The 18,787-nt window shown below is 43.6% G+C and overlaps 1 protein-coding gene across 2 annotated transcripts in view; it reads right to left on the bottom strand.

The window, feature by feature from the left end:
• Positions 1-18,532, bottom strand: part of LOC138829842 (signal peptide peptidase-like 3) — an 80,212-nt gene extending 61,680 nt beyond the window's left edge. The window contains exons 1-2 of one of the 2 annotated variants that reach the window (XM_070026391.1): positions 18,029-18,530; positions 16,899-17,012 (exon numbers count right to left, since the gene is read on the bottom strand). Coding sequence is in view for 1 of the 2 variants with exons in the window: in XM_070026390.1 (XP_069882491.1) it covers positions 18,029-18,051 (23 nt within the window). In the remaining variant the exon portion in view is untranslated. Of the gene's footprint in view, positions 1-16,898; positions 17,013-18,028 lie in introns of both variants that reach the window. The other variant, XM_070026390.1, reaches the window with a different exon arrangement.
• Positions 18,533-18,787: the final 255 nt, after the last annotated feature.

The following is an 18,787-nucleotide window of genomic DNA, read 5'->3' as shown; positions in this document are numbered from 1 at the left end:
TATTAATTCAAACCCCAGTACTCCCCAAAAAAAGTACTGGCAAGAATAGTCTCTTAATTGTCCAGTTTTTTGATGCCTATATCAGATGATGTTGTTACTTACTTCTGACCTAAGATTGAGGCACTGCTACGTCTATTAAATTTAAAATATGCACATATCAAGCCAAGATATTTTAAATTCCCCTTTCTGAATACTAATTCAACAAGAGACAAGAAATGATTTAAAGGGCATGAAAACACCAGGACCAGGAAAGAAAGATAATAGCAAAACAAGTTTCTATTATTTTTAAAAGAAAAAGTCAAGGGGCTGGGCAGGTGGCTTAGTGGTAGAGTTCTTGCCTAGCATGCATGAAGCCCTGGGTTCGATTCCTCAGTACCACATAAACAGAGGTTGGAAGTAGTGCTGTGGCTCAAGTAATGTTAGCCTTGAGCAAAAGAAGCTCAGAGACAGTGACCTGGCCCTGAGTTCAAGCCCCAGGACTGGCCAAAAAAAAAGTCTTATTTTGCGTGTTGGAGATGAAAACCAGGGCTTGAATTCAGAGACAAATGCTTATACTCTACCATTTGAATCATGCCTTCAGCCAGGCATCTTGCTGGTTAACTGAAAAGTCTTGTTTTTTTCTGCCCAGGCTAGCTTTGAACCTTTACATCTCCAACCAGCACCCAGCTAAAAAAATAAAATATAGCTTTAAATTCAAGGAACATGATTTTCTGAGCCAGTGGCCAACAAAGGAGAAATATTATATTGCTCTGAGGCTAGTTTCCAGCTAATGTATAGTTCCATATACCTCACAGGAAGTTTCTTGTGAAAAGAAAAAAAAAATTAAGGGGTGAGAGCCAGGATTTTGTCAAAATTATCAAACATTCTAAAGAACTATTTCTGGGTCTTTTTTTCTCTTTTTTTTTTTTGTCAGTTGTGGGGCTTGAACTCAGGACTTGGGCACTGTCCCTGTGCCTCTTTGTGCTCATTATGGTTTTTGAGTGGTTAATTGGAAATAAGAGTCTCATGGGGACTTTTCTGCCTAGGCTGGCTTCAAATTGCAGATCTGAGCTCCCTGAGTAGCTAGGACTACAGGCATGAGGCCACTGGCACCCAGCATTTAGTTTATCATTACTTTTAAGGAATTGTTCAAAGGGGGCTACAATTTCATAAGTCAGGTTATGAGAACAATGCTTGCTGGGCAATTTCATCCCTTCCTTCACATGCCCCCACACACATCTCCCATCCCTACCACAAGTTACACAGTTAATTTTAACATAGCTAAAATACCATTTTTCAAATAATGTCTAAGTATATTAAAATTTTTAAGCTGAAAATAAAGAGGACAAGAGGCTTCCATTTCTAATATGTTGCTGCCTTAAAAGTATCAAGAAAAACATGTATAACTATTACCAAAGAACACAACTGAAAATTCTTGAAGAATATGACAAAAAGCATTATTTATATATGCCGTTTATACAGAAAAAATAGGAAAAATTAAAAACTATGACAAGAACATAGAAGCTTGCAAAAAATAAAGGGAGATAATATGTTCTAAAGTTTAAAGGAATTCAAGAAGAATTTATAAATTTGAAAATACTACAAGAAAAATTTAATAAGTATGAAGAGAATACTTTCACAAATCAAATCAAGAAGTCAGAAAAAGCAATCAAGACAATTAACAATGGAAAATATAACAATAAAAGTATTTTTTTTTAAGCTGGGCACTGGTAGCTCACACCTGTAATCCTGCTACTCAGGAGGCTGAGATCTGAGGATAACAGTTCAAAGCAGCCCGGGCAGGAAGTCCATGAAACTCTTATCTCCAATAAACTACCAAAAAACTGGAAGTGACTCTGTAGCTCAAGTGGTAGAGCGCTTGCCTTGAGCTGAAGAGCTGAGGGACAACGCCCAAGCCCAGAGTTCAAGCCCCACAACCGACCAAAAAAAAAAAAAAAAAAATTTTTTTAATCCAATCTAAATGTGCAATGGTGAAAATATGCACCTAAACTTGTGTATTTAGGAAGGGTGAAACTGTAAGTAAAATCTATAAATGCATTTATATCTATATAGGTATTTTAAATATTTAGAGGCCATCAATTTATTAATTCAAAGAAAAAACAAAACAAGACATTTGTATAATGGTCATAACTTGAAGAGGTAGTGTATTACTTGAATACAAAATCTTTTTTTTTTTTTTTTTGGTCACTCATGGGCCTTAAACTCAACGCCTGGGTGCTGTCCCTGAACTCTTTTGCTCAAGGCTAGTGCTTGCTCTACCACTTGGAGCTACAGCACAACTTTTGGTTTTTGAACAGCTAATTGAAGGTAAGTGTCTCATGGGGCCTCTTCTGCCCAGGCAGGATGGCTTCCAACACAATCCTCAGATCTCAGCCTCATGAGTTGCAAGAATTATAGGCGTGAACCACCAGCGCCCAGCAGAAAATGTGTTTGGGTTTTTTTTTGGTTTGTTTTTGTCAGTTGTGGGACCTGAACTCTGGGCCTGGACACTGTCCCTCAGCTCTTCAGCTCAAGGCTAGTGCTCTACCACTTGAGCCACAGCACCACTTGCAGCTTTTTCTGCTTATATGGTGCTGAGGAATCAAACCCAGGGCCTCATGCATGCAAGGCAAGCACTCTACCACTGTACCACCTTCCCAGCTCCAGAAAATGTGTTTTTTTAAAAAGGGACAAAATAGCCGGGCGCTGGTGGCTCACGCCTGTAATCCTAGCTACGCAGGAGGCTGAGATCTGAGGATCTCGGTTCAAAGCCAGCCCGGGCAGGAGAGACCGTGAGACTCCTATCTCCAATAAACCACCAGAAAACCGGAAGTGGCACTGTAGCTCAAGTGGTAGAGCGCTCGCCTTGAGCTGAAGAGCTGAAGGACAGCGCCCAGGCCCAGAGTTCAAGCCCCACGACCGACAAAAAAAATAAAAATAAAAATAAAAAAATAAAATAAAATAAATAAAAAGGGACAAAATGGGGCTGGGAATGTGGCTTAGTGGTAGAATGCTTGCCGAGCAAGCATGAAGCCCTGAGTTCATTCCTCATACCACACAAACAGAAAAAGCCAGAAGTGGTGTTGTGGCTCATGTGCTAGCCTTGAGCAGAAGCAGCTCAGGGACGGTGTCCAAGCCCTGAGTTCAAAGCCCTAGACAAAAAAAAAGGGGGGTGTGGAGAGGATAAGATGGGCCAGGTGCTAGCAGCTAACGCCTGTAACCCTAAAACTCCCACAAGGGATGGCCTAACAACAGAAAGAGGAGTGATTACAATCATAAATGCTCAATGTACATATGTACAGTGGAATAGGAAACAAGGAGAAAGATGAGGATGGGATCAGTGAGAGTGAAGAATGGTGGAAAGCCTGACATTCATTAAGGTCCATTGTACTGCCAGGCGCTGGTGGCTCATGCCTATAATCCTAGCTACTCAGAAGGCTGAGATCTGAGGATCACAGTTTGAAGCCAGCCTGGGCAGATATGAGACCGCGTGTGTGTGTGTTTGTGTGTGTGTCTTTTCTTTTTTGGTACTGTGTGTGTGTGTGTGTGTGTGTGTGTGTGTGTGTGTGTGTGTGTGTGTGTGTGTGTGTGTGTGTGTGTGTGTGTGTGTGTGTGTGTGTGTGTGTGTGTGTGTGTGTGTGTGTGTGTGTGTGTGTGTGTGTGTGTGTGTGTGTGTGTGTGTGTGTCTTTTCTTTTTTGGTACTGGGGGTCGAACCCAGGGCGTTGAACTTGCTAAGGCAAGCGTTTTGCCACTGAACTACATCCCAGCCCTCCATGAGACCCTTATCTCCAATTAACCACCCCCCAAAACTGGAAGTGAAACTGTGGTTCAAAGTAGTAGAGGACAGCTGGGCGCTGGTGGCTCACACCTGTAATCCTAGCTACTCAGGAGGCTGAGATCTGAGGATTGAGGTTCAAAGCCAGCCCAGGCAGGAAAGTCCGTGAGACTCTTATCTCCAATAAACCACTTGAAAACTGGAAGTGGCGCTGTGGCTCACCTTGAGCTGAAGAGTGCAGGGACAGCACCTAGGCCCAGAGTTCAAGCCCCATGACTGACAAAAAAAAAAGACAAAGTAGTAGAGTGCTAGCCTTGATCACAAAAGTATAGGGACAGCACCCAGGTTCTGAGTTCAAACCCTATGATTGTCACAAAAAAAAAAAAAAAAGCATGACACACATAAATGAACATGTTGAAGTGAAATCCCTTTGTACAACTATTTGAAAAGAACACTTAAAAAGTGGGTTAAGCTGGATGCCATGAGACTCTTATCTCCATTTAACCACCAGAAAACCGGAAGTGGCACTTTGGTTCAAGAGTAGAGCACTTGCCTTGAGCTGAAAAGCTGAGGGACAGTTCAAGACCCACAACCAACTGAAAAAAAAAAAAAAAGGTAGTGGGCTGGGAAGGTAGGTGGCTCAGTGGTAGAGTGCTTGCCTTGCATGCATGAGGCCCTGGGTTCAATTCCTCAGCACCACATAAACAGAAAATGCCGGAAGTGGCGCTGTGACTCAAGTGGTAGAGCTCTATCTAGCCTTGAGCTGAAGAGCTGAGGGACAGCGTCCAGGCCCAGAGTTCAGGCCTCACGACCTACAAAAAAAAAAAAAAAAAGTAGTAATGGGCCTAAGAATGTGGCTTAGTGGTAGAGTTCTTGCCTAGCATGCATTAAACCCTGAGTTCAATTCCTCAGTACCACATAAACAGAAAAAGCCAGAAGTGGTGCTGTGACTCAAGTGGTAGAATGGTAGCCTTGAGCAAAAGAAGCTCAAGGACAGTGCCAAGGCCCTGAGTTCAAGCCCCAGGCCTGGGAAAAAAAAAAAAAAAGCAGTAGTATGTGCCATATTATTTAATGTATGCTTGTGTGGGAGATAAAGAACAAATAAATAGGTAACAGTCTATGGTCCAGTTCAAAACTACCAGAACTAAATAAAGACCACTGAAGAACCAATGATCCTTTACAAACAAATGTCTGTTTCCCTTAGATGTTCTGTTCCTGAGCCATTTGCTTTCTCTAGGTGCTGTCAGGATTATTAGAAAGGCAAATCTGGCCACATCATTTGAACTGACTTGACAGTTCACAATTTTACTTTTGTATTTGTTTTAAAGAGCAGTAAAATGTTAGGTTAAGTATTACCCATTTTTTCTGTGTGCCCTGACACTGTATTTTTAGGGAGATATTCTATTCTATAATCCAAGATCTAATAAATTTCACCTCTAAAACATTCTTCCATTTAAATAAATCTGAAGTAGAGATGTGGCTTAAGTGGTCGTGCCAACTTTGAGTAAAAATGTCCAGTGAGAACACAAGGCCTTGAGTTCAAGTAAAGCCTTGAGTTTATAAACAAATTTTGAGTTTATAAATAAATTTGAATAAAATCTGAGCGTCTAGAACATGTAGGTCCTTATACCATAAAAGTAATAGGCTTGATCCTATCCTTAACTGAGTTTACTGTCAAGGAGAACGACAGACACATTAATTTAATGCAAGGTCAGAAAATCCTAAGTCAGCCCAAATGATGGGAACAAATAAAAGAGCTGTAGCTTCAGCATAGTAATTTTTCCCTTGCCATTTTGAAGGTCAACAAGAGGACAATTAAAGCTAAAAGACAAGACTTATGTAGAGATTTGGAAGAAAGGCTAACCATTTTAAATTATTGGGGAGACAGCTGTTACTACGGTAAGTTAACTTTTTTTTTTTTTTTTTTTGCCAGTCCTGGGGCTTGAACTCAGGGTCTGGGCATTGTGCTTGAGCTTCTTTCACTCAAAGCTAGCACTCTACAACTTATTCCACAGTGCTACTTCTCGCCTTTTCTGTTTATGTAGTACTAAGGAATTGAATCCAGGGCTTCATGAATGCTAGGCAAGAACTCTACCATTAAGCCACTCCTAGCCCTCAAATAACAAATACTTTAAAGAAAATTGGACTACAAAGCTGGGTGCTATAATGACAGCATCCAAATGTACAGGGCCTGGCTACTCTGGCATCTGGCTCTGTGAGGTTCTCGCCATTCAAACATACAACAGATTCGGTAAAATGTTGTTAGGTTGAGTCTTGCTTGCCTTCACTCAGTCATCTTTGTGAGTCCAGTGGTTGTGGGATATGGTTTTTGTTTTGTTGTTTGGGGTTTTTTTTTCCCCTTCCTGCTCCCGCACCTCCATTTTCAAACAGTTTGTAGCTGATATTCACTAAGAGACTGAGAACTTGGAACTGTCCCACTGATGGAAGGAACTCCTATCTAAGAAAGTGCATTTCTTCACAGAGCTGTGTCATACCATCCCTTGGCCCTCTGCTGGAAAAGTAGAATCAAGTCTCAATAATGCCTTTTTAATTTTATCCTCTAGTATTATAGACGTAGCACAGTACTGTATCATCCCTCTGTGAATATAAATACCTTGTGCCTGCTTTATGATACATAGTAGTGACTGTGCTTTATCAGAGCTGTTTTTAATGATGTTACTCAAGAATGTTTTCTTTCCAGATGATGATTGAGAAGTTAAAAAAAAAATGGTACCAGGTACCACAACAGTAACAGAACTTTGCATTTTTCTGGGGTTTTGTTTTTTATCTTTTTTTTCTTTTTATTAATGGATGTGCTGGATGTTTAATTTTGTTCAGATGACTGCAAAACCTGGAATAGCTGTTGCTGCTATTGATGCATAAAATACTGCTATTATTGGTCTTTTTATATAAATATATATATATGCATATATATAATTCGAATTTTTGGAAACTTTAGCTGTGCTGTCAACTTTGGAAAAAGTATCCCAGTTTACCGTGTTGAGTTGGCATTGTACAGAAAATAATAGCCATATTGGTCTAGAAATGTTAAATTTAATTTTTTTCCATTTGTACAGGGATAAACACATTGTATTAAATATGTAAGGTCTTATCTACGTGGGTTTGATTACAGAAACTAATAAAGTATTCTCTGAATAATGAGAAAAAAAAGCTGGGTGCCAGTAGCTCACGCCTGTAATCAGCTACTCAGGAGATCTGACGATCATGGTTCAAAGCAAACTACTCAGAAAAAGCCAGGAGTGGCACTGTTGCTCAAGTGGTAGAATGCTAGCCTTAAGCACAAAGAGGTTCAGGGGTTCCAGGATAGTTCCCATGTCCTGAGTTCAAATCCCAGGATCAGAAGAAAAAAAAGAAAAAAGAAAAGAGAGCAGGACCACAAGGCCGTATTGCATTGGAAGTCAGTCTTAAGAGAGGTTGAACTTCATACTCAGGCATTATAAAAGAAACCAGAACATCTAAATATAATACAACCAGAATTAGTGACAAAAAAAAAAAAGACCAAAAGAAGCCAGGGTGGTGATGGATCATGCCTATAATCCTAGCTACTCAGGAGGCAGAGATCTAAAGATTGTGGATTGAAGCCAGCCCAAACAAGAATGTCTTGAGATTCATCTCCTATTAACCACCAAAAGCCAAAGTAGAGCTGTGGCTCAAGTGCTACAACACCAGCTTTGAGCAAAAAGCTCAAGGACAGACTAGCATGTATACACAGTACACATGCACACGAGCATGTGTGCACAGACACACATAAACATACACATACAACCAAAAGAAATAAAGACTAGTGTCAGGTGCCAGTAGAATTACAGACATTGTAATTCTAGCTACTCAAGAGGCTGAGATCTGAGGAAATCAGTTCAAAGCCAGCTGGGGCAAGAAAATCTGTGAGACTCTCATCTCCAATTAACTACCAAAAAAAACCAGAAGTAGAGCTGTGGCTCAAGTGGAAGAGTGCTAGCCATGAGCAAAATAGCTCAGGGACAGCATCCAGACACTGAGTTCACCCCAAGACTGGTAGCAAATAAAAAGAAAAAAAGATACAGGGGGGCTGGGAAGGTGGCTCAGTGGTAGAACGCATGCCTTGCATGCCAGAGGCCCTGGGTTCGATTCTTCAGCACCACATAAGCAAAAAGAAAAAAAAGGCCAGAAGTGGCGCCGTGGCTCAAGTGGTAGAGTGCTAGCCTTGAGCTAAAGAGCTGAGGGACAGCGCCCAGGCCCAGAGTTCAGGCCCCATGACCGGACCCAAAAACAAAACAAAACAAAACAAAAGGATACAGGGGCTGGGAAGGTGGCTCAGTGGTAGAATGCTTGCCATGCATGCATGAGGCCCTAGGTTCAATTCCTCAGCACCATATAAGCAGAAAAAGCCGGAAGTGGTGCCATGGCTCAAGTGGTAGAGCACTACTTTGAGCTGAAGAGCTCAGGGACAGTGCCCAGCAGCAGGGTTCAGGTCCCACGACTGACCAAAAAAAAAAAAAAAAAAAAGACTGACACATACTAAGCATCCCCAACACTAAACTCACAACTTTTAAATAGCCATAATAAAGGGTAAACATCTCTAAATTTAAGCTATAGTTAAAAAAAACTCCAAGATCATCTTCTCCATGCCTTCAAATATACAATTTCCTTTCTTATTTAAAAGCAAAAAACAAAAAATCTTTATAGATCCTGCCACTTATAAAAGCATCCTGTTTCCCTGTGATCTATTTTCCCAAACAAATGGTCAGGACCCAAAAGAAACCTTATGTCTTCATTACCCATCCCTAATTTGGCTTTCACCTTCACTACTCTGATCTTTATTAGTGCACTTTCAATAATGACTTCCTTTACAAAGTCAATAGCCTGTTTTTTCTTCATTCCCTTGCAAACTCACAGCTTTTAACACTTCTGCCCCTAGAACATTTTTTGTGCTTTTTATTTTCTTGAGCTGCTACAATTTCCTAATTACCTTACCTCTGATTCAACTTTTAAGTCTTCTCACTCCATTCTCAGTTTGACTTTCCCAAGCTTCCATAGTGGTGCTTCACTCTTTGTCCTCCCAGTAACTGACTATCTATAATCTTCAACTACCTTTTGCTAGCCAGGTAGCATTTCTAAAAATGTCTGCACTAATTTAAAGGCAAAGATAAAGAGAATCTGTTCTTTACAACTAATGCTTACTAACAGTATTTCTGTAAGCATTTCTGAGAAGTGAGTATAAATAAATATCTAAAAGTTTTTTGGGTTTTTTTGGTTGGTCGTGGGGCTTGAACTCTGGGCTTGGGCGCTGTCCCTGCGCTCTTCAGTTCAAGGTGAGCCCTCTACCACTTGAGCTACAGTGCCACTTCCATAAATACCTAAAAGTTTATAACATCAGAGAAGGGCTATAGATATAAGCAGAGTATTTCTTTTTTAAAGTATATGCTGAAAGCAGGTGCTAATGACTCACACCTGTAATCCTAGCTACTTAGGTAGCTACTTAGCTGAGATCTGAGGATCATGGTTCAAAGCCACTCCAAGCAGGAAAGCCTCTGAGACTATCTCCAGTTAACCACCAGAAAGCCAAAAGTAAAGCTGTGGCTCAAGTGGCAGAACACTAGCCTTGAGCACAAAAACTCAGGGAGAGCACCGACCAAGGACCGGCATAAAAAATAATAAAAGTACAGACTGAAATTTTAGTGAGAGTGGCTCATGCCTATAATCCTAGCTATTCAGGAGGCTGATATCTGAGGATCGCAGTTTGAAGCCAGGCTAAGAAGCAAAGTCCATACGACACTTATTTCCAATTAACCAGCAAAAACCACATGGGGAGCTGTGGCTCAAGTGATAGAACAGAGGCCTTTAGTTTAAATTCCAGTACTGGGGGGCTGGGAAGGTGGCTCAGTGGTAGAGTGCTTGTCTTGCAGGCATGAGGCTCTGGTTCGATTCTTCAGCACCACATAAGCAGAAAAAGCTGTAAGTGGCACTGTGGCTCAAGTGGTAGAACGCTAACCTGGAGCTGAAGAGCCGAATGACAGCACCCAGGCCAAAGTTCAGGCCCCATGACCAACAACAAAAAATTAAAAAAAAAAACCCAGTACTGGGGAACAAGCATGCGTGTGTGTGTGCACGCACACACACACACATTCAAGTATAGGTTGTCAAAGTCTAAAGACTTAGTCAAGTTTTGAAAGTCAATCTAGACAATGCTGGGAAAAAAATTAAGACAAAGACAAAACAAAACAAGGTCAGGCACTGTACTTAGGTAAGACCATGATATAACCAGGTTGTAGAAACAAAGAAAAACTTCACTGGACATAGCCTATTTAGGTCAAAAATGAAGCCCAGACTGGAAGAAGGGAAGTGGGTGTGCCCCACAGACTAGATGGAATAAGGAAGCAGATTAGAAACTGCTACACACACCCCTCCTCAGGGATGTTAGAAAAGTGGAAAACTTTCCTGTGCAACTACAAAGAAATTCAGGGTAAGATTTATCCACACTACTTACTATTCTTTGAAGAAACTGAAAACTATCTTCAAAAGACCAAAACAAAACTATCACATAAAAAATATCTTGGGGCTGGGAATATGGCTTACTGGTAGATTGCTTGCCTAGCATGCATGAAACCCTGGGTTCCATTCCTCAGCACCACATACACAGAAAAAGCTAGAAGTGGTGCTGTGGTAGAATGCTAGCTTTGAGTGAAAGAAGCTCAGAGACAGTGTCCAGGCCCTCAGTTCAAGCCCCAGGACTGAAAAAAAAAATCTTTATTCATGATTTCCCTTGCTTTTCTTCAATGTGATGGATTCTGAAACTTGTAACTAAAAGATGTTGACCTTATGACTATTCAAAGATAATAAATCAATGATGATTTCCAAACTATTCTTTTTCTTTGAATATGGTATTACTTGGCATTTTTAACAAAACAGACATCTCCAAAGTTTAAATGCTGGTTGAACTTTCCTATAATTAAACATCATCTATAACCTAACGGAATCTAACAAATAATGTAGAGTAAACAGCTTGCCTTTATTCAGCACTTACCAAAATTTACAAAGCACTTCTACAAACATTACCTCATTGAGCCCTCCAACAGGCTGTGGAAGACCAGAACAGCATCTGCATAAAACAAAACACTGGGACTACGAAAAGGCTAGGCCAGTTAACCAGAGATGAAACTGCTCTTGAACTAGTGATTTCCTGATCCTACACAGAACCAGAACACAGTGATTCCAAATGGAAATTTAAGAATTAAATACTTTTTGAGTGATTATGTCTACTTATTTTAATCTACAACCATCTAAAAACAACTAGGACACATTTATTAAAAACATTTAAAATATAAAAAGGGCTGGGAATGTGGCTTCGTGGTAGAGTGTTTGCCTAGCATACATGAAGCCCTGGGTTCGATTCCCCAGTACCACATAAATAGAAAAAGTCAGAAGTGGAGCTGTGGCTCAAGGGGTAGAGTGCTAGCCTTGAGCAAAAGAAGCTCAGGGGCAGTGCCCAGGGCCCTGAGATCAGTCTCCAAGATTGGCAAAATATAAACAGAGAGAAAGACAGAATGAATATATGGGAAGGTGGCTCAGTGGTAGAGTGCTTGCCTGCATGCATAGGCCCTGAGTTCAATTCCCCAGTACCATATAAACAGAAAAAGCCAGAACTGGCGCTGTGGCTCAAGTGGTAGAGTACTAGCCTTGAGCAAAAGAAAATCAAGGAGAGTGCCCAGACTCCGAGTTCAAGCCCCAGGACTGGCACCAAAAACAAACAAACAAAAAAACCCCAAACTGAGTTTCGTCACCTGGAGTCCCTCTAGACATCCAAGAAATTAAAATTTTAGAACACATGCCTCAGAGTTTGAAATGTGTCACTGAAACTCAAACTTTATGAATTGTTTCTTATTTATACACCCAATATATAGTGTGTTAACTTCTAAGGAGGTACTGTGAAACTCCAGAAACATCAAAAAGTCAGAAGTTGTGGCTCAAGTGGTAGATCACTTGCTAGCCTTGAGCACAAAAGTTCAGTGCCCAGGCCATGAGTTCAAGCCCTAGAAATAGCACACACAGAAAAAAACAAATGCTGAGAACTAATTTATTAATGTTACTAATGTTAAAATACAATTACATATGGAGCTGGGAAGGTGGCTCAGTCGTAGAGTGCTTGCCCTACATGCATGGGGCCCTGGGTTCAATTCCTCAGCACCACGTAACCAGAAAAAGCTGGAAGTGGCACTGTAGCTCAAATGGTAGAGTGCTAGTCTTGAGCCGAAGAGCTGAGTGAGAGACAGACCCAGAGTTTAGGCCCCATAGCCATGACAGACAAAACATAATAAAAAAATTTAAAAAATACAATTACATAGAACTATATACTTTCTCCTAACTCACTAGCATTTGTTATCTCTAAAACAAATGATCATACAGAAATTTTGAGAAATATCAACACCATGAATTTAAATTCATAGTACAACTTGATAATTACAGAATGATAAGGTTACAAACTCCATCTCTTCCCCCTTAAAGTCTTCATAATAAACACTGAGGGAAATGATTTAAATACAAATTCATGGTGTTAGCTTTGCTAATTTTAGTTTAAATCACGCATCACCCAAACAACATTATCATAGCACTGTAACTATAGGCAAAACATGTTTTTAAAATAATGAGCAAATCTTCTAAAGTCTATAATCCTAGACATATGTTTTCAACTAGTTTCTCTCTGAAAAACTTCCAGCAGCTGCAATTGCAGATGATCATGTCAGATACAATGATACAAAACAATAATCTTAAATTAGGACTGACTTCCATTAGTTTAGCTGATCTGTATTCTCAAATTTAGCACTACTTGCAAATACCTGACATAATAAAGTCCATTAGCACAATATAATACAGCCCTGAAATCAGATCTTAAGATAGGTAACAAAGACATAATCATTCATATTATTATAATGCCAGACACTGAAGAAAAGTACCAAAACAGAAAGGGTCTTGTTCCTGTGTAACTCTTTTGTGTGTGTGTGTGTGTGTGTCAGTCGTGGGGCTTGAACTCTGGACCTGGGCGCTGTCCCTGCGCTCTTCAGCGCAAGGTGAGCACTCTACCGCTTGAGCCACAGCGCCACTTCAGGTTTTCTAGTGGTTTATTGGGGATAGGAGTCTCACGGTCTCTCCTGTCCGGGCTGGCTTTGAACCGCGATCCTCAGATCTCAGTCTCCCAAGTAGCTAGGATTACAGGCGTGAGCCACTGGCTCCTCCCCCCCTCATTTTATTATCTGTCATCTGTCAGAGATAAACATAAGAAAGGACCCCAAAAAATGACACTAAGGAATTTGGACTTTACTCCAACTTTAGCAAAAAGCCACTACCATCAGACTACCAGAATTTGCCTTAGAAAATAAGCACTGTGTAGAGAATAGAGGACTTCTGAAGAGAATGCTAAAAAGGTGTGATGATGGGAAACAAGAGTGGGCAGATTCACGATTAGAATCTGTATTAAACTTGTTCCCTTCTTACCATTTCTATCCTTGGGCAAGTTACTCTTTGAGCCTTTGCAAGTCTTGTAAAACCTTAAGGCACTGAAAATACACAAAAAATTATTATGACAGTACTTTGGTAATGAAACATACTCAATAAGTTCAGTCTGTCTTCCTTTCCTTTCCCCCTATACAAATAGTACTGAAATGTAACTTTCAACACAGTCCAAGTAGAATCATATGTAAGTATTGCATTGAGTTCATCAAGAGGCAAGTTCCTGGGCTGGGAAGGTGGCTCAGTGGTAGAGTGCCTTGCATGCATGAGGCCCTGGGTTCAATTCCTCAGCACCACATAAGCAGAAAAAGCTGGAAGTGGTGCTATGGCTCAAGTGGTAAAGCACTAGCCTTGAGCTGAAGAGCTGAGGGACAGTGCCCAGGACCAGAGTTCAGGCCCCACGACCAGCAAAAAAAAAAAAAAAAAAAAGAGGCAAGTTCCTGTTTCTCATAGAACTTGCATTATAATTACTCATACACAATGAACAGTGTTTTCTCAAATTAATAAATGTAGTTTACACTACATGCATCATTTTGCTTCCTCAGTGTATGAGAGTAAAAAAATCATGTGATTAATCCTAGTTACTTGGGAGGCTGAGAAAGGGAGTATCATGGTTTGAGGCCAGCACAGGCAAAAATTTCACAATCATCTTATCTCAAGCAGGTGGTACACACCTGTCATCAGGAAGCACAAACAGGAGGATCCAGACCCAAGATAGCCCAGGCAAACAGAGAGACTCTTTGAAAACTGATGAAAGCAAAAGGGCCTGGGAACCTACATGGTTTATGTGGTACAGTGGCTACTTAGCAAGCATAAAGCCTGAGTTCAAACTCCACTACCACCAAAAAAAGGAGGAGGGAATACAAATATTATCACCAACTTTGTGTTTAAAAAGGAACACACAGCTTCAAATTAAAGACTTAAATCTCTAAAACAGAAGGTGTAAGGGCTAGGAAGGTGGCTCAGTTGTAGAGCGCTTGCCTCGCATGCATGAGGCCCTGGGTTGGATTCCTCAGCACCACATAAGCAGAAAAAGTCGGAAGTGGCGCTGCAGCTCAAGTGGTAGAGTTCTAGCTTGAGCTGAAAAGCTGAAGGAGTGCCTGGGCCCAGAGTCCAAGCCCCACGACTGACAAAAGAATAAGTAAAATAAAATAAATAAAATAGAAGGTGAGAGAGAACAGAAGGATCACAATTCAATGCCAGCCCAGGCAGAGAAGTTCCTAAGATCTATTTTAACTGATAGCTGGACACACGGTGCAAGCCTGTCATCCCAAGCTATGTGGAGGCTGAGTCTAGGAGGAGCGCAGATGCAGGTCAGGGAAGAAATGTCTACAAGACTTTGTCTCTAATAAAGGGAGCTGAGCTGAATGCAGTAGTAAATGCCTGTAATGCTAGCAACAACTGTAAGTCCCAAAGGAGGCAAATCTCAGCTCACATACAAGCCCTGACTAGAAGCAAGAATCTATCCTAAAAATAACCTATGTGCCGGGCGCCAGGGGCTCACACCTGTAATCCTAGCTACTCAGGAGGCTGAGAGCTGAGGATCATGGTTCAAAGCAGCCCGGGCAGGAAAGGCCGTGAGACTCCTATCTCCTCCACTCAACACCAGAAAGCTGGAAGCAGCGCTGTGGCTCAAATGGTAGAGTGCTTGCCTTGAGCTGAAGAGCTGAGGGACAGAGGCCAAGCCTAGAGTTCAAGCCCCCTGACCGATAAAAAAAAATAATAATAATAACCTATGTAAAACACAGCTGGAGACACGGCTCAGCAGGATTGGGCCAGTCTTGGCTCATACCTGTAATCCTAGTTATTCAGGAGGCTGAGATCTGAGGATTGAGGTTCAAAGACAGTCTGAGCAGGAAAGCACATGAAACTCTATCTCTAACCACCAGAAGTGGAGCTGTGCCTCAAAGTGTTAGAGCACTATCCTTCAGCAAAAATAACCCCTGCAACAGCACACCCAGACCCAAGCCCCATGACTGAACCAAAAAAAAAAAAAAAGTCTCACAGACTTTGCTGTTCAGGCTGGCTTTGAACTATAACCCTCAGATCTCAGCCTTCTGAGTATCTGGAATTACAGTCATGAGCCACCAGCATCCAGCTTCCATGAGACTTTTATCTCCAATTAATTACCAAAAAATCCGGAAGTAGAAGTGGGGCTCAACTGGTAGAGTGAGTGCCATAGGCATTAAAGATCAGAGACAGAGAGGCCAGGCCATGAGTAGAAGCCCCAGTATCACACACACACAAAAAGATTCTAGTGTTACTACAAACTATTTTATCAAGTTTTTATTTGAAACTGTACTTAGGAATAGCATTCCCCATTCTTATAGTTAATCACAGAAAATGAAATTATCAAAAGCACTCTTTCACAAGTACATGGACTAGACAGAAACTCGCTTGGTTTCTGTAACTTGTCCTTGTACTTAACATCTCAACAAAAGACGAACCATTTGAAAATTTACTAGCATTCGCTCAAAGTCTATATGCAAGACAAAGTGCTGTGCTGAAGAGGACAAAGGTATTACACAAAGTTGTTATATCAAGGAGTTTAGTGAGACTTGTATTTACACTTTTTTTTTAAAGGAGAGAAGGCAGCCAGATTTGCTAGGCAGGACTCTACAACTAGACTCATGCCCCCAACCCTTTTTGATTTTTTTAGCTATCTTTTAAATTTTTTCCTGACAAGACCCAGGCCTTGCCTCTTGGGTAGCTTGCCAACTTTGTTGTGATGGGGGGGTTGCTAACTTTCTTCCCAGGCTGGCCTAGAACCAAGATCCTTCTAACGCCACCTCCAGTAAATCTGGAGTTACAGGGATGCACTGTCACGCCCAGATGCTTTCCTAGTTCTTGACCACTGTGTTTCCTGCTTTTTTCAAGGTCCTCAGTACAGTAACAACAGCAAAGTGAGGATTCAGCTGGGAGTCCTCATGGAGGACTCCAGGGAGTTACTGAGAGATATGACAGGTTCACCTTTATCTTCATTTCTTACTGCCCACAAGGTTTGAAGGCTGGGAAGGTGGCTCAGTGGTAGAGTACTTGCCTTGCATGCACAAGGCCCTGGGTTTGATTCCTCAGCACCACATAAGCAGAAAAAGCCAGAAGTGGCACTGTGGCTCAAGTGGTAGCGTGCTAGCCTTAAGTTGAAGAGCGGAGGAACAGTGTCCTGGCCCAGAGTTCAGGCCCCACAACTGACCAAAAAAAAAAAAAAAGGCTTGAAATGTAATCTATGTTCCATACCATCTGCCACTGAGATGCTGTTTAAAACTATCAAATTAGTTTATCCTTTTAAAACACATGTGCAGTCATAACTGTTATCTTTTGTTTGAGACTGTGCAGATATCACTGAAGTTTCCCTTCTGACTTAATCATCTTTCAACATCAACCCTCTTTTCCTATGTGAAGACACATGAATTCTTGTCTTATAACCATTCTTTATCTTCAAATATCTGTTTCCTTTATGCTTGCCTATGATAAGCATAATTAAGCATAATAAGAATTTAATTTTGGCACTTCACAGTAAAATACAACACTAGTTTGTCAAGTACTCTGGTAAAGAAAAGTATTCATTTAATCTTTACAACCTGTGATAAAGGAAATCCACCTATTTTACAAATAAGGGAAAAGGAATGAAGAACTCACTATCCTGTCCAGTTATAAAGCAAACAGTCAGTCCAGTCAGTGTCCAGTGAAGGGGCTGGATCTCCAAACCAGCTCTTCCAAATTCAAACGCCATGACTCTTCCATTCAGTTATGCTGTTTTCGAAGAAGGGAAAGTCTACAATTGTGTCCCAAACCACACATGCTTCAAAGAATGAAGCATCTTTAAATCACCACTCTAGATTGCAACTAGATTTCCCATTCCCACTCTACAATCTTCTACTGCTTCTTCCCTCTACGCTCTTCCCTTACGTACCTTTGTCCTTCCTTCTAGCCCCTCTGCAAGAGAGCACCTTTACACCCCTCTTTCCTCGCCATCGAACTCTTCCTTCCAGAGATCTGTTGTCACCCCACAAACTGCAAACATGCTCCACAGTCCTACTCAATAACTTCACAAGTCCCACAGAAGACGCCCAAACTTGCAGATCCTCCACCTCCGTAATTGGCCCAGGGCACCCGACCTCTTTAATTCCTAGGAGCAGAGTACAGACCTATGCCATGCCTTCCTTTTCCAAAATGAGGAGATCCAAGGAGGCTCCCCTGCCTGGCTCCTGGGGCCTCAGCCCACCTTGCCAGCTCTGCTTTAGCTCCCCATGCTGGAGCTAAGCAGCACCCCCCATGGTGGTGGAGTGGAAACCGTGGCTCCACTCTCCACTTGGAAGTTCTGCCTCTGATCACCTGTTCTCACCAGACCTTCCAGCCCAGTAGTGACCCACCTTTGCCCTGGTCCGCCTCTCTCCACCCTTCCGATTCCTCCTGCCCCAGGCGTCACCCCTACAAGTCAGTTCCGGGGTGCTCGTCGGAGTCAACTTCCCAACGACAGGGATTCTCACTCTCTCGGGGGTGGGGGTGGGGGTCAAGAGCCCCTTCCTTCTCCATCACCTGCTCCGCCCATGGCTGGATGACATCCGTCACCGCCACCTCCATCCCCCTTCCCTCTTTGGACGCGGGTCCCCTCGGCCGTTCACTACTGTCCCCTCCGCTGGGTGCCAAGGGGGCGTGCACCCCCCCGGTCCCACAAACCCCCAGCACGCACCTGTTCCTCCGCACCCCCCCCCGCACCCGCGGGCCCCCGGCCCCCGCCCCGCGGCCTCCCGGGGCCCCGCACTCACCAGGAGTAGGTCTGCTCCGCCATGGCGCTGCCTCCCGGGGGCCCCGCGGCAGGCTGGGGCCGGGCCCCGCGGCGGCGGGCTCCCTCAGGCCGAGCAGCGGAAGGCGCGGCCGAGGCCCGGCGCTCGCTGGCTGGCACCGCAGACCGGCAGGCGGGCAGGCGGGCGGGCAGGCGGGCGGACGGAACGAGGAGAGGCCGGGCTCCGAGGCGGCCCCGCTCCCTGGGCCCCGGGGCGGGGCGGGCTCCGCTCTCGGGCCTCCCTCACCCGCGGCGGCGGCGGCGGCTCCGCTGCGGCTCTGAACCCAACATGGCGGCGGCGGCGGCGGCGCGGAGAACAAGGGGGCCCTGGGGCGGGCGAACGGCAAGAAGGGCCCGCGCTCAGGGCGCGCCGGGCCGCGGGAACGCCGTACTCGGGCGGCGGCGGCGGCGGCCCGGGGACATGGCCGGCGGGCGGAGGCGGCGGCGGCGGCGGCGGCGGCGGGAGCTGAGGGGGGCGCTAGGCGGTGAGGCGAGGCCGCTCGGATCACACCCGCCGAGGGAGGAGGCAGGAGGGAGGGGGCGGGACGAGCCTGGGCCCGCGCGAGTCACGTGCCCAAAACACTGTCACGTGACGCGCGGCCCGCCCCTCGCGCGCGGCCCCTGCGCGGAGACGTCGGCTGTGGGGTTCGAGGCAACCGTGGCTGGCGCAGCCGCTGGCTGTTGAGCGGCCTCCCGCCGCCGCGAGCCGCTCCCCCCGCCCCCTCCCGAGGGGGGCGGGGGC

This window comes from Dipodomys merriami, unplaced genomic scaffold, assembly GCF_024711535.1.
Source record: "Dipodomys merriami isolate MVZ:Mamm:240054 unplaced genomic scaffold, mDipMer1.0.p SCAF_177, whole genome shotgun sequence".
Lineage (NCBI taxonomy): Eukaryota > Metazoa > Chordata > Mammalia > Rodentia > Heteromyidae > Dipodomys > Dipodomys merriami.
Note: the sequence above shows the minus strand (reverse complement) of the source record. Positions and strands in the feature narration are given on the sequence as shown.